General features: G+C 37.8%; 1 protein-coding gene across 2 annotated transcripts in view; it reads right to left on the bottom strand.

Annotated features, from left to right (window-relative positions):
* Ralgapa2 (Ral GTPase activating protein catalytic subunit alpha 2) overlaps positions 1 to 24037 on the bottom strand; it is a 315000-nt gene that overhangs the window by 222841 nt on the left and 68122 nt on the right. For both annotated transcript variants that reach the window (XM_070006662.1, XM_070006663.1), the window contains exons 8-14: positions 22527 to 22665; positions 19059 to 19258; positions 12227 to 12451; positions 9435 to 9602; positions 7934 to 8071; positions 5485 to 5633; positions 3264 to 3375 (exon numbers count right to left, since the gene is read on the bottom strand). In XM_070006662.1, coding sequence (XP_069862763.1) covers positions 3264 to 3375; positions 5485 to 5633; positions 7934 to 8071; positions 9435 to 9602; positions 12227 to 12451; positions 19059 to 19258; positions 22527 to 22665 — 1131 coding nt within the window. The remainder of the gene's footprint in view (positions 1 to 3263; positions 3376 to 5484; positions 5634 to 7933; positions 8072 to 9434; positions 9603 to 12226; positions 12452 to 19058; positions 19259 to 22526; positions 22666 to 24037) is intronic.

Genomic DNA, 24037 nt, shown 5'->3' with positions numbered 1-24037 from the left:
GGGGGTAAATGTGGCACCTCTGGACATCAACAGAGGGTAGGTACCCTTTTAATCAATTGCCTCTTTCTAAAAAGAAAGCAGGAGATGAGAGCCCCAGCTCAAGTTGTAACACTAACTTAGTTTAAGACCTGCAGCAAGTCACTTGACTTTTCTGAAGTCACAATTAAAAAGCAAAGAGATAGATAAAGGCACCTCAACATTTCTCCAGCACTGACACTGAATGCTTAATCAGATACAGCTTAGCACATAAGCTGCATGAAAAGAATATTTTGCTTCATAAATCTCTGTCTTATGTACATTTGTTTACCAACCACTTCCTTCCTCCACAGCAAGACCAGAGTTTCCTGACATACCTTTGGAGCCTCAGTTCTTATTAGTAATGACAATAGATTAAAACATCATTAAAGCAATAACCATTATCTGATACATATGTAAAATGGAGTCAAATTCTACCATTATTTGAAGAAAGTTTTCTAACCTAGATTATTTATTGGCAGAGAAAAATACACACTAAGGAAAAAAGTACCCTTGTATTTAAAAGGATAATGACAACTTAAAACTTCTTGTCCCCTTTAGTAGATGCCTGTATAAAAATATCAAGTACCTAGCCATTTCAGACATTTTATCCATGTGACAAATAAATTACAATTAGATAGCACTTGTTCACTCTAGTGTGGCACCAAGATAGTACCCACTTCACAGCCTGCCCATTCTATTCAGAGCACTGCCATATTCCCCCTCTAGGATCTTACACAAAGACATGGGAAGTCAACAGATGATTCTAAATCCCACTCTGTGTCCCATGACAACCCTAAATTACAGGAAGAGAGTCCTCTCTTGATTATGGCAGATCAGAGGAAAGAAAGGTGAAGTGGTATGTTCAAGGCCAGATATTCAGAAACTGCCAAATCTGGGATCACAATCAGGATCAATCAAAAAACAAAAAGGTTAATCCTTCTTTCACTATTCTGTGGTTAGTCCTAAATGTAAGCAACTTTTTTATTTACTTATTTCCAAAATATTAACAATGGAATCAAAATCATAAATTATCATGGATCCCTGAAGCTTCCTTGATAAGATTTCTCAATAAATAAAGTGTAGTTCCCTGATTAAAAAACAAAACAAAAATACAGAAAAGATTGCTCCAAAATAGACTTTTGCTTGATTCTCTAACAAATTCCTTCTCTAATTCCAACACACACAGTAAATGTAGGCCCAGACAACTTGTGGTAATGAGGCCTAAGTACCTTTCAGCCTAACTTTAGCCATGTCCACTTGGCAGCCCACTCCCAGTACTGAGAGCCTGGATAGGTGCCAACATTAAGAGGTTCCACCAAGACAATAAACAGAACAGTGGCCATCTGTCCATGCAGGCAACAAAGCAATGATCAGTATCACTCTCCAAGGAAGAGCAAGGCCAAGTTGAACACATGGCAAAAACAATGTGAAGAACAAGCATAGTGGGCCATACCTATAATCCCAGCTCTCAGGAAATGGAGGAGGATCACAAATTCAAGGACAGCATGGACAACGTAGCAAAATCCTGTATAGACCCACTCCACATGTCTACAAGCTAGGTAAGGCAATCAGAGTGAAAGGGATACTATTCAGGAGGCAAAAGTATGTGCCAATTACTTCTGTAGCCTCATATATTTTTCATGAAATCACATTAACATGTTAAAATTCAATATGAATAGTTGACTTCTCTTACATATAAAATGGGAATATTCAGCTTCAAAGAAATATTTCTCATCAGAAGCAGCACTGTGGCTCAAGTGGTAGAGTGCTATCCTAGAGCAAAAGCTCAGGGACAGTGCTCAGGCTGTGAGTTCAAGCCCCAGGACTGGCAAACAAACAAACAAACGCAAAACCCTTTGTAAAGAAATATTTCTCTTTTTGTCACCTTTACCTACATGTCTTATCGGTACTCTACTAATGTTCTTAATTAGTATCTATCTTCCAAAACTTCCTTTAGGGTAATCATCACTTCAGCATATGTCTCACCAGGCAAAAATTTAATGTTAGACCCAACCAGCTGTGCATATTTCCAGAGCCCATCTATGCTATTCTCTCTTACAAATTCTATATACCCATATATTTACATATATACACATCTGTATCTATATCTATCTATATCTATATATATAGGCAGTATTGCTTCCATTAAGAGTCCTATGCCATTTCTACCTCCATGACAGTTGCAGGCAGCACAAGCATCTCCTGGAGCTCTATACTCACACAAAGGGTCATCAACCCCTCCTCCATATTTGAGATTTCCATCCAACAATTCTCCTCCCTCTCCCTCATACCATCCTGTCCTTCCTCACTGGACCATCACACTAATAAGCCAACACACTTCCCTAAGCCTCACCTTCCACACATTGCCAACTCCATCTGGCTCCCTTCTATATCAAGACCTCTCTTTTATTCAATTTTATTTTATTGTAAGCATGATGTACAGAGAGGTTACAGCTACACAAGAAGGTAATAAGCACATTTCTTTTCGAACATTGTTACCTCCTCCCTTGTTTTCTCCCACTTTCCCTCCCCTTAACTCTCCTCTCCCCACAAATTATAAAGTTCATTTCCAACATTGTGTCTTCTGAGTATTGCTGTTGCACTAATTCAAATTTCGTCCTTTGTCTCAACATTTTGTTATTCCCTTTTCCTTAAACATATATACAATATGCAGGGTATCTTGGAGTTCATTTCAATTAGCAACATTTTTTATGGTCATTTGTACATAGATATTGAGCTAGTGTGATCCTCTGCTAGGACTATCCTAGACATATACTAATTATTACAAATGAGGGAAACTATGGAACAGACATTTCTTTGGGTCTGGCTACTTCACTTAATATGATTTTTTTCCAAATCTTTCCATTTCCTTACAAATGGAGCGATGCCATTCTTTCTGATGGAAGCACAGAATTCCATTGTGTGTATATATGCCATATTTTCTTGATCCATTCATTTGTGGAGGGCATCTGGGTTGGTTCCATATCTTAATTGTGGTAAATAATATTGAGATGAATATATGAGTGCCAGTAGCTGTAGTGTAGCTTTGTTTGTGATTGTATGGGTTAAAGCAACACTAAATGTAAATAATAGGCCACAAACGATAGGACAAAACTAAGAAGGCTAATTTCTAAAAATATAAAGTTAATATTACTCAAAAATTCTCAATGATTAAAACTGATTTGCTGTATACAAAAGTCTGATTCATTTCTTGTATTTGCAGTATTTTAATAAAAATGACTTACCCTAAATAGTAACCCTGCCAAGCTCTGGGCAAACAAGTCCTTTATTTGTTTATCCTTTGGCTTCTGCATGACAGCTTCTGTTATCCTGAGTAGTATTTGCAACATCTGTTCCCTAGGCCACCCAAAATAAAAGCTCATATTAATGATCACATTTCCAAAGAACTTCAATTTATAAGTACAGGAAATGAAATCCTCTTAGGAATAACATTGATTACTAAATGCCAATTATACAACATTATATATGTTATCAAAATAAACTACAACAATTCTACCAATATACCTTTCTCTTCCTCAACAGGTAGGATGAAACAGATACTTCCCGAGGAACACATGCAGTCAATACCATAGCATGACTGAGTTCCAGACTTCTTATAGGCAGATGGGGTTTGGGAAGGTCATAGCTGGGCATAAATGAGCAATATGCATATGTCTGGAGGCTCCTGATTGCACTTAAGTACACAGTTGTTAAAACTGGAGTCACAGAATCTTAGTCACAATGTGCCAACACTTTCAGAGTCTCTTACAAAGAGAGATACTTGTAAAGTCTTTGAGGAACATGAAATGCTATGAAGAATATGTAACACTGCTAGTTTAAAAAATCAGTGTTTTAGAAGAATAAAACGGGCATTTTTCTTTCACACAGCTAAGCTGTATTTCTCTTATCAGAGTATCTTCTCAATTTTTGTTGCCCTAGATTATGTGGGAATCAAAAATACATTACCTTCTGCATATAGGAAAGGATTTTTAATTTGAGAGGAATTGCTCTGGTGTGAAGTTTTATGCTTCAGTCATTTGTTCATCATTACTAACTTTCTCTTTGGCCTTGTTGCTTTTTAGTAATAAAATCAAGAATAGGACAGAGTAATCTAATGCAGATCAGAGGAAGAGACTTTTAAACTATAGTTCTTTTTACAATTCTCTCTGCATAGCAGGACATTATTTTCCCTTAATTTATAATGATGAATCTCATTAACCTTCTCCTAATACAGTGACCTCTGGCCATTTAAAGCCATCTTTATAGCTGATCTCATTTAAATTTTTAGTGTGAAGGTTATCAGTTTCTGTAACTTCTTACAATATCTTCTATTTGTTATCTGTATCTTGTTCCAACACTATCAATAACTTGTTCTATATACTGTCTATGGATTCTTGAAGCACAAAAGAGCAAGAAAAATCAAAGGTGCCTAAGATCTGGGAACATGCCCATGGACAACCTGTTCAAAGTATCTATTGTGCTGATTTGAGGATACTCAGAAGATAGGCATGATGATAGGAATATTTCCAGTGCAGGATGTCATCAACACAGGACTTCAGTAGTCTGAGGGACTGAGAGTAGAAGCCCTAAGTAGTGTGTGTGTGTGTGTGTGTGTGTGTGTGTGTGTGTGTGTGTGTGTGTGTGTGTGTGTGTGTGTGTGTGTGTGTGTGTGTGTGTGTGTGTGTGTGTGTGTGTGTGTGTGTGTGTGTGTGTGTGTGTGTGTGTGTGTGTGTGTGTGTACACATGCGTAGGGAAGCTGTGAGAAGCATTTGGAAGACAGAAGTCAGAAGGGAAGTCTTCTAGAATACAAAGGGATCAACAAAGAAGGGAAAGTGACAGAGAATACTGCAAATACCTCACAAGATAGGATTTATGGTAACATTACTAGAGAAGAGCTCAGGAAAATATCTAACATATTATTTACCTTAAAATGTGGAAGAAAAAAGAAAGAGAGACAGAAACTGAGAGAAAACTTTATACTTCAGTGAGGAAACTCTATTATTAATTGAATTTTAAATTAGATATTTCAATAATTTATTACTTAAAATATAGTTCTTCCAAAGTGAATTTAAAACATCAAGTTGAAGCAACAAAAATCAGTTTATAGTATTTGGAGGCAATTAACAAATTCTCTGTAGCTTATAAAAAATGGTAGTATAAAACACCATAGTGCCTGTTCACAAACTACATTTAATGTGTAAAATGGAAAAAATTACTACTAATATGATTATTCTTAGTTCAGGAACATTTATTAAAACAATAAGAAAATAAATGAACCTGATGGTTCATTTACTTATTAGGTTCTTACCTTTTCCCCAAATTCTCAGAAGTTTTTATAAAAGACTGGTTATTGTCCTATTGTCAGCTTCATAAAGTCATTAAGTAAATGGAAACCATAACATTTTAATTATGTTAAAAAACAAAAACATATGTTTTACAATATTAATGAATTTGAAAGAAACTTACCATGTCTTTTTATTCATTGTAAGTTCCATTATCATGCGCCTAAAAATAATCAAAACAGCTTTACAAGCATCAACTTGTTCTTTCAAGAGCATGGGAACTTCAGCACATGGTTCCAGCAAAAAGACGTTTGCAGCATTTGTAAGAAAGACCTTAAAGTCAACATTAGAAAATACAATTAACCATATACATTAAAGCAAATTTTGCCTAAAGATAAATGGTATTAATTCCCTTCTAACAATGAGTCTTCTGTATATTATTTCACAGATTCTGTTCAGTATAGCTTGTAGAACCAACATGTGCTAATGATATTTATACTTAGTTAACCTGTCCATATTAGTTATATAGATACATGAAAGGCCTTTTCATAGGGAGAGTGATTACTATTACATATATGTAGGGCAACTTCTGCCACCAAGCACAAATGAAGACTTCTTTTCAATGTCTCTTCAACAAGGGCAAAGGGAGAATAAAACATAGGATCATTGTGCCTGAATGAAAGAGCTTGGAATGAAGGAAGGGCAAAAGAAGGAATATGACTAGATAACAGAACTATATGACTGAGTCTTTCTGTATATAGATCCCTCTCTTGGGCAGCTGGCCACCCAAAGTAGGTATGCAGTGGTATGTTCATAAACAGACAAAGCCACATGATCCATACTATACATTTTCCTAGAACATGATTTTTTTAGGAGAAATATATTATGCAGCAGGATTATAAAATCTAAGTGAATTCTTAAGACCAAAGCAGATTACAAAAAAATTTAATCATCTATTTTGGGCTCTGTCCAATACTTATGGATTCTAAGTTCACTATTCACTATGTGCAAGAATATATCAGTGGAAAAATATGATTGACATATGGCAATAACAATCCACACAAAGGGAGGAGCTACAGAGACATGAAGGGTAGGACTCCTCCAAGTTTTCTATGCTTAGGACACAGGTATACTTCTGAGTTGCACGCATGTGTGTACAAATGTGCACGGGTACGTACACACGCATGCGCGCACACACACACACACACACACACACACACACACGGAGAGACAGACACTAATCTCTCTCTAATATATATGAAATATATAATATCTCTATATAAATGTATATAGATACAGATACATATATGTAATATATAAATATATGTGTAATAATACATGTATAATATAGATAATTTGACAGGCAGAGACTCCACTAATTGAACAATACTCCCAGCCTTTTTTCTTTAGTTTTTCAGGTAATATCTTGCATGTTTGCCTAGAGCTGGCCTCAGACTGTACCTTCCAAGTCGAGGATTGACAGGCACATGAATCATTATGCCCCCCACCAGCTTGTTGGTGGAGATGGAGTCTTTCAAACTTTTTGCCAGGACTCCTCTTGGTGGTTTTTTTTTTTAAAGATTAATTTAAAATTACTTGCTGATTCTTAATGAAAAGGAAATGAGAAAATGTATTGGTACTTCATATTAAATAACTAATTAAACTTGAAAACAAAAAGGATACATGATAATTAGTCCTATCAAGAGACAGATAATGGGCTGGAAATGTGGCTTAGTGGTAGAGTTCTTGCCTAGCATGCATGAAGCTCTAGGTTTGATTCCTCAATACCACATAAACAGAAAAAGCCAGATACAATGCTGTGGCTCAAGTGCTAAGAGTACTAGCCTTGAGCAAAAGAGGCTCAGGGACAGTGCCCAGGACTGGCAAAAAAAAAAAGGACAGAGACAGAGATGTAGAGACAGAGAGGAGAGACAGAGACAGAGAGAGAAAGAAGAGGGGGAGACAAAAGCACTCACTGAGAAGTGGATAACATGTATAGTATTTTCATGCTTACCTAGACTCTAGGGCTCTATGTGGGAAGCTTCATTAGCCACAACTATAAATTTGGATATAGATGGGATAGAGTGTTTAGGGGCCAGGAAATAGAGTAACTGAAAGGCACCCTGTAGTTTTTCTTATATCCTAACATCTTTTAAGTAGCATATGGCTGAAAAGCAATTCCTCAATTCCTATTTTTAAGACAAAATCCTGAGATATGAGGAGGGTAAGGAATGACCAAAGATGTTTTTTCCAAAGTTCCCAAATGATATAAGCTCTATTTTGAATTCATCCAGATAAATATCTTAAAGAACTTGTCTTGTAAATTAGAGTCCAAGTAACTACTCACATGTGTTTGGAAGATATTTTTAGGATTTAAAATTGAGACACTTCACATTCTCTGTATAATAATCCTTTTAAAAATATTCTAGCAGTTCTTGCATCTTCTTTTACCTTCAAAAGTCTTTATGTTTTCTTTTATCTTAAAAAATCTTTACAAACTTTTTAAGAAAAACCTTAAGAATTTAAGAGCTGTTTGCTATCTGATAGTTAAAAATATCACCCTACTTGAAATGACATTCACGTGACTTCATCTTGGTGCAGGAAGTTTTCTGGTAACCTTACCCGCAACATACCTGCAGTGTAGCCTGGGCCCCAGCTTTCACATTTGTATTATCCTCCTCTGTCACACACCCTCTGCTCATGGCACTCGTGAAAGAGTATGTACGTCCCCAACTAGAAGATCGTTTATGACCAGAACTTTCCAATGAGACCTTTCAAAGATAACAATCCATTAACAGAAGAAAGAGGCATGTTTCCACATTCAATTCTTTACACTCAACAAAATTCACAAGAAAATAGATTTCAGAGGGGTAAATATTTTCTCTGTTTGCTCACCTCTCTACTTCCAGTACAAAAGCATGTTTAGTACTTAGCGTGTGCTGAAGGAGTTACATTTATTCAATGCCTTGTGAGCATAAAATGCAAGCTTCTAAAACACTTGAATTCCAAATACTTGCTTCCAAGTACATGGAATACTTGTTCATTTTGACCTCATGACTAGTTGTTAAAATTATTTTACCAATATTGAAAAATCAACATTATGGAATACCAATATTATAAAGTAAAATGCTTGTAGATAAGAAGTTTAAACATTTTAAATAACTTCAAAATAGCTCATTAGGAATACAAATATGTTTCTTTTGTATTTTAGGAGGGAGCTGTATTGTTATTTTAGGTTTATCCAGCCTGTAGCTTTAACTAACATACCCCTTCCAAGAGAACAGCACTCAGCACTGTTATTAGCCCAGAGAACACTTGCTGTTTATTTGGATAGCCCTTTTGAAAATTTTAACACCGAACTGATTCTGAAAGGTACTGCAGAAAAAAAGTTTGCCAAACTGTGGCTCAAGTGGTAGAGCGCTAGCCTTGAGCTGAAGAGTTGAGGGACATCACTCAGGTCCAGAGTTCAGGTCCCAAGACCGGACCCAAAAAAAAAAAAAAAGTTTGCCAAATAGTCAAAATTTCATTTTTCAAAATGCTATTACATAAATAGCATTTTACTTATTTGGCCACGGACGGCTCATTGCTATAATCCTAGCTACTCTGGAGGCTGAGATCTGAAGCTCATGATCAAAGCCAGCCTGGGCAGGAAAGTCTATGAGACTCTTATCTTCAGTTAACCACCACAAAGCCAAAAGTAGAGCTGTGGCCCAAGTAGTAGTGGGCTAATTTGGAGCACCAAAGATCAGGGCCAGCACTCAGGCCCTGAGTTCAAGCCCAGGAGCAGCACATACACACCAAAAAAAAAATGCTATTTACTTAAATAAGTGAAGGAGAAGACAGTGACTGTTTTAGTCTCAGAGAACCATGAGAAATGTGATGGCTAATTAAACAACTCTTCTGCCACAGAAACTAAGAAATCTACATATGCACACACCTCTGACCTCAGAATTAACAGATGACTGCCAAGTGAGACCAGAGCGGAGATATCCCTCTGAAGCAGCTCCTCCTCACAAAACTCAGCAACTCTGAGGTTAGTTCAAAAGAGATCTATGGGCCTACTTGCCACTAAGGGTGCCCTTGTTTGAGCAGGCACATTCTGTTCCCAACTCAGAATACAAGTGAAAAAATTACCTCTTTGCTATCAGTTTCTGAAAATTCTAATTTTTCAGTATCATCTTCAGCAACATCTTTTTTATCTGGTTCTTCCATGAATACAGGTTTGTCCTGAAGAATCCACTTTCTGTATACCTGAACTACTTTTCTTGTTACAGCTATCTCACAGGAAGGCAACAGGAATGCCTGAAAAGAAGAAAAATTCATTTAATTCCACACAAGTACCACACGAAAGACAAAACATACAGCTTCTACATACACTACACAAGGCCACATGTCTTAGTGTATACCACTCATCTGAAGAAGGGGCAAGACAAACAGGGCAGTTTAAAAATAACTCCTATACTAGATAATTTTTCTACAAATCAAATCATACCTAAACAGGGATTTTTGTTCGTTTGTTTGCTTGTTCTTGTTGTTGTTTGCCAGCTTGGCCTTGAACTCAAGACCTGGGAGCTGTCCCTGAACTTTTGTGTTCAAGGTTGGCACTCTACCACTTGAGTCATAGCACCACTTTCAGCTTCTTGGTGGCTGATTGAAGATAAGAATCTCACTGACATTTCTGCCTTGACTGTCTTCAGCCACAATCCTCAGATCTCAATCTCCTGAGTAGCTAGGATTATAGGCATGAGCCACAGTACCCAACTCTACACTGGTTTTTTAATTGTCTATATAAAACAATCTTAACTGTACAACTTGGAACTTTTCCCAGGGAATCAGAAACAGGTTATAAAGTAGACTGTGATAGCTAGTGGTAATTATCTAATATACTTTACAATTATGGGCTCAGAGACAGGCATGCTGGTGGCTTAATCAAGCATAGTAAGAGTGGTTACACTACAGATGTTGACAACAGCTACAAGTCAGAGATTTGGGTTATTTTTTTCTTTTCCTTGTCTTCCTTCCTACCTTTTATCCTCCTTCCTTCCTTCTATATAAACTACTTCAACATTTATCAAATACCATTAAATATAGCCACTAAAATGTAAACAAGAGCCACTATTTATAGCATTGTGTACATTTATAGGAACTTTTAAAATAATTAGTATAATATTATTTTATTTATATATTATAATATCCCTGAAAACATCTAACAAATATTTTGAGTACAAAATTTTTCACAACCATGAGACTTTTACTGTACTCAGAAATTTTCAATGAGTTTAATCTAAAGTGATTCCTATGACCCAAGCTGCTCAGGAGGCTAAGATACGGAGAATAATCTAGAAGGAATTATAGACAACATACACTAAAGATACCTGTATACTCATGCTCATGATGGTTCTTTTCTTCTTCTCTTAATAGTCATTTTTCTTTATTTTAGCTACTACATAGGACATGTAAATCTATTGTTTGGTTAATGGGCTTACCTACATAATTTCCAGTTCTGCTTTCCTCAAACATAACTTCTTTTTTCTCTATGGCTGAAAATATTCCATGATGTGTATTTTCCTTTTTTTCTGGCCATTCATCAGTTGGAACTTTTATGATTAAAAACTCCATTATAGCCAGGCGCCGGTGGCTCACGCCTGTAATCCTAGCTACTCAGGAGGCTGAGATCTGAGGATCAAGGTTCAAAGTAGCCCAGGCAGGAAAGTCTATGAGACTCTTATCTCCAATAAACCACCAGAAAACTGGAAGTGGAATTGTGGCTCAAGTGGTAGAGTGTTCACCTTCAGCTGAAGCACTGAGGGACAACGCCCAGGCCCAGAGTTCAAGCTCCATGACCAACCAAAAAAAAATTCCATTACATATTTCTACACAACTTTTGACTTAATGTTGTAAAAATCCTAAAACCATACATAAGAATTTAAAAGAAAACTAGGCGGGCTGGGAAGGTGGCTTAGTGATAGAGCACTTGCCTTGCATGCATGAGGCCCTGGGTTCGATTCCTCAGCACCACATAAGAAAAAAGAAAAAAGCCGGAGGTGGCGCTGTGGCTCAAGTAGTAGAGCGCTAGCCTTGAGCTGAAAAGCTGAGGGACAATGCCCAGGCCCAGAGTTCAGGCCCCATAACCAAACCCAAAAAAAAAAAAGAAAAAGAAAAAGAAAAGAAAACTAGGCACAGAGAGTCATAATTTGTAATCCCAGATACTTGAGCCTAGACAAAAAATTAGCAAGACATGAGAACAATATCATCCTCTTCATTCTAGACTCATTGTAGGGTACTCAAGAATGGCCTGCTCTAGTTTGGCACTACTGGGAGATGGTAGAAACATTAAGAACTCAAGTCTAATGGATTATAAATCATTATGGTCGTGCCCTCAAAAGGGATTGTAAAACTCTGGATCTCATCGTCTTCCTTTAATTTTTCATACCTGTCCCTGCTGTGATTTACTATGAACCGAAGGCTGAAGCAATAAAGCCAATCACTCAGAAGCCAAAACCTCTAAAACCTCAGAAATGGTGATCCAAAATAAAACTTTCCTCCTTTCTTTTTTGGTGCTGATACTAGGGCTTGGATTCAAGTTTTGCATTCATGTTTGGCTTATTCATGCAAGGCTAGCATTGTACCACTCAAGCCCCAACTCCACTTCAAGCTTTTACTGTGTAACAGAAATAAGAGTCTCTCAGATTTATCTGCCCTGCTGGATTTCAATTGCGATCTTCAAATCTCAGATTCCTGGGTAGGTAGGATTAGAGGCATGAGCCATCAGCATCTGAGTACTTTCCCCTTTTTAAGGTGATTTAGGTCAGGTATTTGTAAAGAATAATGGAAAGCTAACTAATGCACAGAGGAACATAAAAAATCTCTTCAGTCTCTTCAGTTTTGTAAGTTTGTAACACACACACACATACACACATACTAACCTGTCGAAATACTTCATTGACAAAATTGACGTAACCTCGTGTTGACAAAAGGATCTGCTGTACCATTTCATACACTGTTCGATGCTCTTCTTCAATGCTACAAAGGCTGGAGTTGCTGAGTCTTCGGTCAGACAAGGTGCTACTGTTAGAATGGCCTCTGTCCTGTTCTGTAGGCCCACTACCATCCAGCTCCGGAGCTTTCTCTTGCACTGCACCACCAACAGTCTAGAAGACAGTCATTATACTTCTGAAAGACCCACATTCCCACTCAAGAGCATTTGGCAGAATTTGTTGCTTTATGCTTTGCATTTTGGATTTTGTGAGGCAATCTGGTGTTGTGGATTAAATCAAGTGTTTATGTTCATCCACCCTAGCCCCAAAGTACTCCATCTCTCACAACTTGAACAGAACACAACAAGCTGAAAAAACAAGCAATTTCTTATAAACTTAGGATCTAGAACCTGTACTTATCAACTTTCTAATTAACCAAATAATCCATCCTCTTCTAAGTTGTTTTAACTGGAAAAGTACTAAGTTATTTCAAGAAAGAGGGCTATGAAATATTATCATCTAAAAATTTTATTTGCATTAGTAAGCTCATAGAATAAATTAAAATGTAAATAAATACATGAGCATTATTATCACTCTACTCTCTACACTTCAGCATTTACTTTATGATCACGGAGATGTGAAAATTCAGGAGACTTCTTATAGCAACCACACTGGAATACCTCATATGATTCAAAGCTACAGGTGGACATTATTAGTTCCAGGACCAAAAGGCTGAAGTTAAAATTTCTTATCTCTTGAAACAGTATGCTCCTGGCGCTCCATGCACCAGCACAAGTCCAACTACTCCAGTAGTGAGACAGCATGGAAAAATGTTTCAGCTGGGTTCAGCCTTCTGAAGTAACAGGTATATGAATGAGGGCATTTCGGATCCTCAAGACCAACCAACCAGCTGCCAGCTGAAGGCTGCCACCCAGTGACCCTAGTCAATACAACAGAAAGCACATACAAATGTCCCAACCAAATCCTGACCTAATTCCTAGCACCCCAAAGTGAAGCACAAAGCCGTGTGCCAGGGGCACACACCTGTAATCCTATCTACTCAGGAGGCTAAGATCTGAGGATTGTAGTTTGAAGCCATCCTGAGCAAGAAAGTTTGTGAGGTTCATCTCCAATTAATCACAGAAAAAGCTGGAAGTGGCACTGTGGCTCAAGTGATAGAATGTTAGTCTTGGGTAAAAGGAGCTCAGGGACAGTGCCCTGGTCCATAGTTCAAGCCCCAAGACTGGCAAAAAAAAGTGAATATGAAATGATATAATATGAAAAAATATATATAAATTCAATATGAAAAAGGGCTGTTTTAGGTTACTAAATTTTGAGGTAGCTTTATGACACAGAAATATAACTAACAACATAGATAGATAGATAGATAGATAGATAGATAGATAGATAGATAGATAGATAGATATAGTTTTATACATACATATATTAAGTTTAAAGGCATTAAGTCATTTCAAAATAAGTTTTACCAAATAGAACACAACAATATCATAAAGGGATTTCTCATCATGTCAAAACATAAAATGCTTTCCTTGGCTTTGTCTTGTCCACACAGGCGCAGCTCATAGGTCATTAATTAAAGGCTGGCTAAAAATTAGTAAAAATGCTATTTTATTGATGCAATTAAATAGTGCTATAAATAAATATTGTTCTGCCATCTCAAACTTCCTTTTTCAGTCCCTGAACTTCCTTGCATTGTAATGTCTAACTAATATATACAAGTGACAAAAACTAGCTGCTGCTAAAATGCTGAAATCGCCTGTTTGCATTTTTGACTTTAAAAAAGTATCAGTACTTTCTGTATGCCAGTGGATTATGCCTGTAATCCTAGCCACTCAGGAGGCTGAGAGATCATAATTCAAAGCCAATCTAGGCAGGAAGTCTGTGAAACTCTTATCTCCAATTAACTACCAAAAGGCTGGAAGTAGAGCTGTGTCTCTAGCGTTAGAGCACTAGCCTCAAGCAAAAAACCTCAGAGACAGTGCCCAGGCCTTGAGTTCAGGCTCCAGGACAAGCACCAAACATCAACAAAAATTACCAGTTCTTCTGTCATATCTAAAAGTAAATTTTAGCTATGTACAATAATTTACACCTATAATCCTAGCACTTGGGAGACTGAGGCAGGAGGATCACAAATTTGGGGCTAGTGTGAACCACATAGCAAAATCTTGTCTAAAAAATTAAAAAAAGAATTTCTTAGGAATAATACTTCACTAAAACTATTTTTAGCTGAAATTATGTACCAAGAACTACAGAGTTAAAAGGGAAGCTTGCTTCTGCTACACCATAATATGGCATGTACAAGTGACTGTATTTTCATTTTACCATGAATGATGTCACTTGGTACTGTCTGGATCTCAAGTGTCCCCCAAAGACCTATGTATTGAAGGCTTGGTCCCAGCCTGAGGAACACTGGGAGGCTGTGGAATTTTTAGGTGAAAGAGCCTACAGTTAGGAGGAAAGGTTATTGAGAACATGCCTTTGAAGAAGATATTTAGACCCTGACCCTTTTCTGACTGTCTCTTTGCTTCCTGGCCACCATGGAAACAGGCCTCATGTGGGTCTTCTTGCCATGATGTTCTCCCTTGCCAGAGCAACAAGACCAAACAACCTTCTAAATCATGAGTCTAAATAAACATTTCCTTCTTTTAAATTGACTCAGGTATTTTGTCATAGTAAGAGAAAGATTACTAACACAACACTGAAAAGGAAATCCCTTCATAGTAAGCTAAGTCTAGGTACACTAATTTTTTCCTTTCTGGTAAAATGTACTGTCAAAGTCATTTGTTTGAGATCAAGAGAAGGAAGTAATTTCAGCTTTGGAAACAGCATTTCATATATGATGACCTTTAACAAAAAAGTGACCAAAAATGAGCCCTATTTTCAAATAGTTGTTTAAATATTTTTAAAGGTTACAAGAGTCCCATGAAAAGGGAAAGTCTTTGAGGAAAGTCTTTGAAAAGAGGTTTGTGATCACCCAATTTGGAAAGTAATTTAGAATTTAAATTCTAAACAAAATTTTGAGGTGACAAATATACTCAGCAATCAAATATTCCAGGTTTAATCTGTTCCTTTTTCAAGAAATAACATAAAATTCAAATGCTCTTACACATCAAAGGAAAAAAATAATAAAGAGATAACCTATATAATGGGAAAAATCTTTGCTAGCTACTTATTCAACAGCGTATCAGAATATATAAAGGACTAAAAGGCATAACATAAAAACAAATTAAAAATAGGCAAGTGATCTAAATAAACACTTATCTCAAAAGAAGAAATTTAATCCTAGTTACTCAGGAGGAGATTCACAATTGAAGGCCAGCCTAGGCAAAAAGTTCCAGAGACCCTCATCTCAATCATTAGTTGGGTATATTGGTGAATGCCTGTCACTCCACTTAAGGTATCTTAATCAGGAGGATCAAGCTTCCAGAACAGTCTTATCTCAAGCCCCTCAAGTCCTACTGTCCAAAAAGCAAGACCCTGTGAAGCCCTGAGTTTAAATCCTTGTACTGAAGAAAAAAAGAAGGAAGAGGTGAAAGAGAGGAAGAAAAGGAGGAACAAGAGGAGGAGGAGGAGGAACAGAAAGAGGAGAAGGAGGAAGAGGAAGAGGAAGTGGAGGAGGAGTAGGAGGAAGAGAAGGGGAAGGAAGAGGAGACAAATGGACAATGAATATATGAAAAAATGCTCAATAATTTTAGTTATCAGGAAAATGCAAATCAAAATAACAATAAAATTCCATCTCACCCCAGTTAAAATAGCTATTATCAAAAACAAAAGAAAGAAATGCTGGCAAGATAAAATAAATGCAAATCAAACAACATTGAGATACCACCTCATCCCAGTTAGAATGGCTAGAATCAAGAATTCTAATAACAACAGATGCTGGAGGGGATGTGGACAGAAGGGAACCCTACTGCATTGTTGGTGGGAGTGTAAACTTGTTCAACCACTTTGGAAAGTAGTATGGAGGTTCCTCAAAAGACTCCACATAGAGCTTCCCTATGACCCAGCAATCCCACTTCTGGGCATTTGCCCAAATGATCACAAACAAGACCACACTAAAGCTACCAGCACAACTATGTTTATTGCAGCATTATTTACCATAGCTAAGATATGCCCAGGGGGCTGGGAAGGTGGCTCAGAGGTAGAGCGCTTACCTTGCATGCACGAGGCCCTGGGTTCGATTCCTCAGCACCACATAAGCAAAAAAAAAAAAAAAAAAGAAAGAAAAAAAAAGCCAGAAGTGGCACTGTGGCTCAAGTGGTAGAGTGCTAGCCTTGAGCTGAAGAGCTGAGGGACAGCGCCCAGGCCCAGAGTTCAGGCCCCACGACCGGACCCCAAAGCTAGCCCAGGCAGGAAAGTCAGTGAGACTCTTATCTCCAATAAACCACCAGAAAACCAGAAGTGGTGCTGTGGCTCAAGTGGTAGAGCGCTCGCCTTGAGCTGAAGAGCTCTATGACTGGAAAAAAAAAAAAAAAAGAAAGAAAGCTGGTGCTCATGGCTCTTGCCTGTAAATCTAGCTAATAAGGAGGCTGAGATCTGAGGGTCATGATTTGAAGCCAGCCAATTAACCACCAGTAAACTGGAAGTAGTGCTCAAGTGGTAGAGCACTAGCCTTGAGCAAAAGAGCTCAGGGATAGCGCCCAGACCATGAGTTCAAGCCCCATAACTGATTTAAAAAAAAAAAAGGAAAAAACAAAGAAAAAGATTACTTGAATGTAAAAGAGGAGCTATTATAGATTACAAAAGTGGCTGATGGAATGAAGATAAGGGAGAGGTAGAAGAAGAAATGTTGATAGACATCATCAAAGCATGATGCATGTAAAATATATGCACGCATGGACATATGAACCTTTAAGATATGTAATCTGTATTAATAATTACAAAAAAAACTGTGGCTTTTTCACTTACATGAATGAAAAGTGCAGTAGACATACATGAGATGAGATGGGAAACATACTACTCTAGGGCAGAAAAGGGAATACAAGAAACAACCAAGATAGGCCCCAAATAAAGACCTTCCCCAAAGATGTCCATCTCAATTCCCCAAGTTTGTAACTACATCACAGATGTAACGTAACATAGCAAAAGGGACTCAGCCAATGGTGATTAAGGATGTGGAGATGAAGAGACAGTCCAAATTATGTCAATGTAATTGAAAAATCCTTATAAGAGGAAAGCAAGAGGATTGGGGATTGGAATTAGTTGACAATGGAAACAGGACGAGAAAATGATGTGATACGAGGACATGAGCCAAGGAATGAAGTGGAACGACAGGGCAAGGAAACAAAAATCTTCCTGAGTGCCACAAAAGAAACCCGGACCTCTCAAAACCTTGATATTTTAGCTCATGGACCTGGGTTTTTACCTCCAGAAATATAATACAGTAAGTTTGCCTGCCTCAAATCTTACATTTTGTGGTGATGTGTTACACTGGCAATAGTAAACAAACACATCCCACTGCGGATGATAGTAACAATCTCTCCACAACACAGTCATCAAGGTATAGGTCTTATTTGATTCATTTTTCCCAGGACTCAAAGGCCCTTTCATTCTGAGACATACAAGTCTTTTATTTCAGCCCAGGTAAACTTTTCTTGTTATTATTTGCTCACTTATTGTTATTCATTCTTTTACCCATTTATCTAAACATTTTTAAGATAGATCTGAACCTGCCTTCAGGTCTTATTAATTTCTGATTTCTGACTGCATTTTGACTCAGGGTTGTAGGATGTTTCCACAGAACACAATTTTGTTCTCAGTAGGGGTCGCTATCACTTCCATTTTATCTATAAAACTTTTATGCTATAAAATTTAAGTTCTTAAAAAAACTTTCAGCAAAATTTTTTTATTCTTATTGGAACTCTATCTCCCTCAGACTATTTTGAAAGTTCTTAGTAAGCTGTCTTCAATAGAACAATATGTTCTAGACTTTGTTTACTATTCCTGCATCTAATGACTCTAAGGCTCTAATGACCTTCAAGCATGCAAGCCAACTGGTCTGGCTTCTGGGTTTGTATGTTCTGCTAGCTCAGGGATAGGATATACTACCTGAACCTCCAGGCTATCAGCAAATCTGCAATAAGTATATCATTCTTCTTGTCCCAATTCTTGGGGACAAGAAACAAAAAAAAGCACCCTGAACTACAAACCTCCCAGTGAAGTAGCAGGTCTTGATCTCCACATGTAACAGTCTTCTACCAAATACACAGTCTCTAAGCAACCTACTGCTAAGGTCCCTTTATTTATGTATTTGAGCAAGGTCAAGAGAGAAAACTCTTTTCTGAAGGCCTTGAGCAGAAATGGTTTACTCTTCTAGGGTCCACATCATAGTAAAACAATCCTGAAAATTCTGAGCTGCTGATGCACTCTCTTCCCCAAGAGGGGAGCTGGCAGCATGAGCCTTTCTCTGGGCCACCTATGTGAATATTTCCTGAGGGTCTTCCAGTGCTGGTAACTGGTGAAGGAAAGATAGGACCTTATGCTCAGAGATCTCCAGCACTTGAGCAAAGAAGTGAGAATGAAAGCAAAAGGAGACTGCCCATCTGTGCCATCTTCTTATAACTCCTCCCCTGCCCGAGACTGCCTTGTTATGGTAATTCTTAATACATAAGGCTCCCTCTGACACCTCAACATTACACACATTAAGCCAATAAACTAAAAACTTACAGACTCACAGCTCTCATAATCAATGACTTTGGTTACATCTTGGTGTGTCTTACTCTTCAAGGCTAAGAGATTTAAAAGATGATAAATGGCATACCTGGATGATTTTAGGCAATACATCAACTCCATTTTTAGTGTTATGTGTTGCAGTTAGGTACTTTTTTTCCAAAAAGAAAGTTACAATCCACTTAATAAAAACAACACGAGCTGCCATATATGGAATTTTTGTACTGTATGTGGTTTCATTATCTCGAGTAGTAGTGATGTACACTGGCTTTGGTCTCAAATGTGGGACATCTGGTAGAAAATAAGAACATTAATTAGATGACTCTTAACATAGCATAATCTCTATACATGTTTCAGTTTTCACTTAAATTAACATATATTTGGTAGTTTAAGTAGAAACTAAGAATGAAGACCCACAAATAGATACAGTAATAGCATCTTTTAGAAGGCCTTTCCTATTTTGCTTTGCAAACTGACCTAACAAAAGCTGCAGCCACTGTTTACACACAACTACAGTATACAGCTATGGAGAAACTAGGTCAATAATTCTTTTTCACAATTTTGACAAATCTTAAGACTATAATAGTGAAGATCTCTTCATATATATTACATCTAACTTAATCTTATTTTATGGCTGCCTCAAATATAAAAGTGCATATAAACTTCTGAAAATCATTTTAGGCATTTTAATATCTAATACTTCATTAATTTAAGTCCACTGACTTTAGTTTTATATTCTTTTCTTAGAAGAATCCAAGAAAACAGAATCAACATATTCCACTTTATGTCTAAATCCAGAAAGTCACATTTCATCTTTGAGATATCCAATGTCCTTATTTCCAAAGAAGATAGTTCCTTTAACATTTTTTGAATTCCACGATATAAAAAAATTGTCAATTTTCTATCTTCATTAATTTTAGTACAACTGGAATATCTGCCTGAGCCAATAAAGTTTTCAATAAATAACTTCTAACCCATTAACAGTGAACAGTTTTTATAGTGACTATAGTATATATACATATATATACATATAGAGTAAATATAAATTCAGACTCTATATAAAACTAATAAAATACACATCCATGTATCTCTAAAAGTTAGTACTTCTTATCTTTCAAAATATAACAAGCTTCATCTACCCTCCTCCTTACCTGTATGTGTGTGTGTACATGTACACATAGCAAAGAAAGCTGAATTAGTTGAGCACATCCTCAGATGGAATAAAGTCTCTTGTGATCTTTTCCCTCCATGGTTGTTTTTGGATTTGTTATTGTTTTGTTTTGTTTAAGCTTGGGGGTCTTTAAGTGATGCCTGCATCTCAATCTCTGCCAGGAATTGTGGGTGCAATAACCACAATGCCCTCAGGTTTTGACAAAACATGATGTCTTCAAGGATAGAGGCAGGAAGCCTGGTTCTTTGAGCACAGCCTGGAAGCTGTGGGAGAGCAGAAGAACCAAGATCCACACCCCAGTCCTACTATGCTTCCAGTGTGAGAGGAGAAGCTGAGGCATCCCTTGCCAAAGTCTCTCCTATAGCTCTGCACTCAGATTCACTGCCCTGAGCTATTCTCTGCTCCTATGAAGGGGTCAGTGAAATGGGACCAGTCAGTGCAGCACTGCAGTTCAAATTGATAGTAGGGCTGGATATAGAGATGGAGCTGCTGGTGGAAGCCAATACCAGTGACCAGGTGTTTTCTGTAGGCACATTCCAACGTGCTCCTGCTGTGGATGTGTTTTTTATTAGTCTTGATAAGCCGGATAATTTCATACTATACCTTTCTCCACAGCGGTTCTTCAGTCTTCTTCCAGTCTACTGGATGTAGGAATATGACCTTGACACAGAGCTCACACAGCTTATTCTTAGACTAATGTTCTATGGTTTGAACACTTCTTGATAAGCAGTTTTGTTGCAAAGGATGAGGCCAAGTCAATGTACACCCTCCACCATAGCTCTTTACTTTGGGCTCCCTATTCTCCCCTCCAAGGGGGACCTTGGCTCATGGTACCAGGCTAGGAGGTAACTCCTAGTCACAGGCCCCTGCCACCATCGTTACCTCCTCCACTGCCATCACTGAAGCACCACTGCCGTGAGCCCTGCAAGGCCTTCATGCTATGAGGTGGCTCCTGTGACAGCCCACCTCCACCTGCCAAGTCCCCCCAAGCTGTTTTTGATCAGTCATTTAACTGTTTTAAGAGGCAGATTCATCTCCCCTCACACTCTGAGGGATGCTTCTGATCTGTAAACCTTCGTTTCTTCTGTTTGTTGGTTAGATAGAGTGTTTTGGTTTTATTTGTTTTTTACAATTTTAAAGTTTACTTTATTAGCAGCTGAGGAGGTGAAGAGGGATTGCTGTGAATATTCATTCATTTTGTCTGTTGTTGTTTTTTTTGAACAGGCTCTTGCTATGTAGGCCAAATGGGCCTGTAACTCAGTATGCAGCTGGTTGGTGTTGCACTTGCAATCCTGCTGTCTCAAGCTTCTAAATTCTGGGATTACAGGCATGTACCACCACAGCTGGCTCCTTGTTTCTTTCTTTTCTCTTATTTTGTTTTTGGATAGTACTGGGGCTTGAACTCAAGACCTCAGGCTTTCTAGACATGTGCTCCACCACTTGAGCCACATTCCCAACCCTTTTTTGCTTTAGTTATTTTTCAGATGGAATCTTACTTTTCCCTGGGGCTGACCTTGGACCATGACCTGCCTACCACTGTCTCTTATATAGATGGAACTGCAGGCATGAATCACCATTGCTGGCTTATTCTGGGACAGGGTCTTGCTAACTTTTTGCTAAGGCTGGTCTCAAGCCAAGATCTACCTATCTCTGACAACCACTTGGCTGAGATTTATTGGTATGAGTCACTGTACCGGGTCCTCATTTTTTCTGTTGTTGGTGGTGCTGGACCAAGGACTTCAACTCAGGGCCTGGATGCTGTTGCTGGGCAATTTTGCTTAAGCCTAGAACTCTACCACTTGACCTAAAGCTCTACTTCTGGATTTTATCTGAACCTCATTTTTTTATAGAAGTAAAACTTTTGGAGCCAAGTTAGAAATTACTTTATATTTCTTAGCTCTCTGGGGCTTGCTGTCCCTTGCTTGTCCAATCACACAAATATATTCCCTCCATAATTAACTCTCAATACTATCAGCTATGTAAAAGACCAAATACGAAAGAACACACATACTGTGGGCAACTGTGTGCCTTGGGCTGGCCTGCCTCCTCAGTGAGCTAGGTGTGGGCTTATCATACACCACCCATGGGAAAAGCCTGGAGATACAAAACAGCTTTTTCCATTAAAAGATGGCTAATATAACTGTACCCAAAACTTCATAAATTATTTCTAAGTATAGAAGCCACGGTTCCCCCTTATTGCTATGAGGTAAAATATACCTTAGTTGGGCCACATAATTTAAATAACTTATTAGAAAAATTTAAACCTCTTACAATAGTAACATTACTATTCAGTACAAAGTTAAAGTTATTTTTCTCTAAATAAGATTACTCTGAAAGTGACTGCATAGCTTTCCTGTGAGTATCTACACAGTCCAAATGTGTACTTACCAAGTACAGGTTTGTAGATATTTGTTAACTTAGTAAAAGATGGAAACAAATGAGGAAGATAATATTTTCGAAACAGTGTAAAAAGAAACTTAAACCCAGTATCCTGGTTCTCCTTATTCTTCCACTCCAAGCTTGCAGCCTAAGGAAAATACATGAAAAAGAACACATGGATATTTACACTCAAATTAACATATACTGAAATGAAATGCTTTTATGATTAAAATTCATACCCTACATTTTAAAAAATATTAACTACTATTACATGTAATGAAATAATATCTTAACAGTTCAAAATACGACCATTTTGTAAATGGTATCAAGTATTTTCAAACATACTCTACTACATAAACCCCACATTACTCAGGTGTTTTGGGTTTTTCTTGGGGGGGGGGGGTGTAGGGACTGAACTCTAGGCCTGGGCACTGTCCCTCAGCAATTTAGCTCAAGGCTTGCACTCTACTACTTGAGCCACAGTGCCACTTCTGGCTTTTTCTGCTTATGCGGTAGTGAGGAATTGAACCCAGGGCCTCATACATGCAAGGCAAGCACTCTACCACTGAGCCACCTTCCCAGCCCGACTCAAGTGTTCTTTAAAATGATTAAACATTTCTATGCCTTTAGAAGATTTAGTCAAGAATAGTCAGGTACTTTTCCTAAAATCAAAAAAGGCCATTTATAATAAGAGGAGTTAAAGACAAAATTCCTCTCAGTGATTTCATCCAATGTTATCTACATACATAATCAATATCTAAAGGCAAAAGATATAGAATCTTGGAAAATACATTCCCCTCATTAAAATGAATTCACTGGCTAAGATAAGCCAGGTCTGCTAGTCTAGCTTTGGTTTCAATGTAAAGCTTTTACAGAACTAAAAAAAAATCCTCTCCCTCAATAACCTAGTATACTGTGTATATAATGTGAACAATACAAAACAGCTCACTAACTGGCAGCACCCCCAGGAACCAAGAGGAAAGCCTGTTATTAAGGCACAGTCACCTGCTTATTGCCAAAGGAAAGGTGGTGCGGAGGGAGGGAGGGCAGTAAGAGAAGACCTATCAGTGGTTCTTAACACTTGTCAAACTAAAGCATGGCTTCTCAACTTCCTTCATGAGTAGTGCAGTTAGAAAAGGATAATATCTGTGTAGCACCTGAAATAAAAAATGAAGAGATGCTTTGGCTGTCCCTTAGGCAGATGGGTTCAGCATCCAAATCTGCCATAAGCTCTCCTATGAAGACTCACCCCAACAGACAGAAGGGAAGGCAAAAGTCACAGATATGAACATAACCCACCCACAATAAAGCTCTATGATCTATCAATGCGAAATCCCTCTGAAGAGGATCAAGGCGATTGATGTGACTTAAGCATTAGTGACATATTTAAAATAAGAACCTAGGACCCCCAGTGTGTGCAAGTTCTGGGTACTCTTGTGCTGACTTCCCAGGAAAAATGAATGTCCTCTTTTGAACAGGTAGTATTTGAGACACATATCTAAAGGTAAAAACTCAAACAT

The sequence above is a fragment of the Dipodomys merriami genome, unplaced genomic scaffold, assembly GCF_024711535.1.
Source record: "Dipodomys merriami isolate MVZ:Mamm:240054 unplaced genomic scaffold, mDipMer1.0.p SCAF_7, whole genome shotgun sequence".
In the NCBI taxonomy this organism is placed as follows: domain Eukaryota; kingdom Metazoa; phylum Chordata; class Mammalia; order Rodentia; family Heteromyidae; genus Dipodomys; species Dipodomys merriami.
Note: the sequence above shows the minus strand (reverse complement) of the source record. Positions and strands in the feature narration are given on the sequence as shown.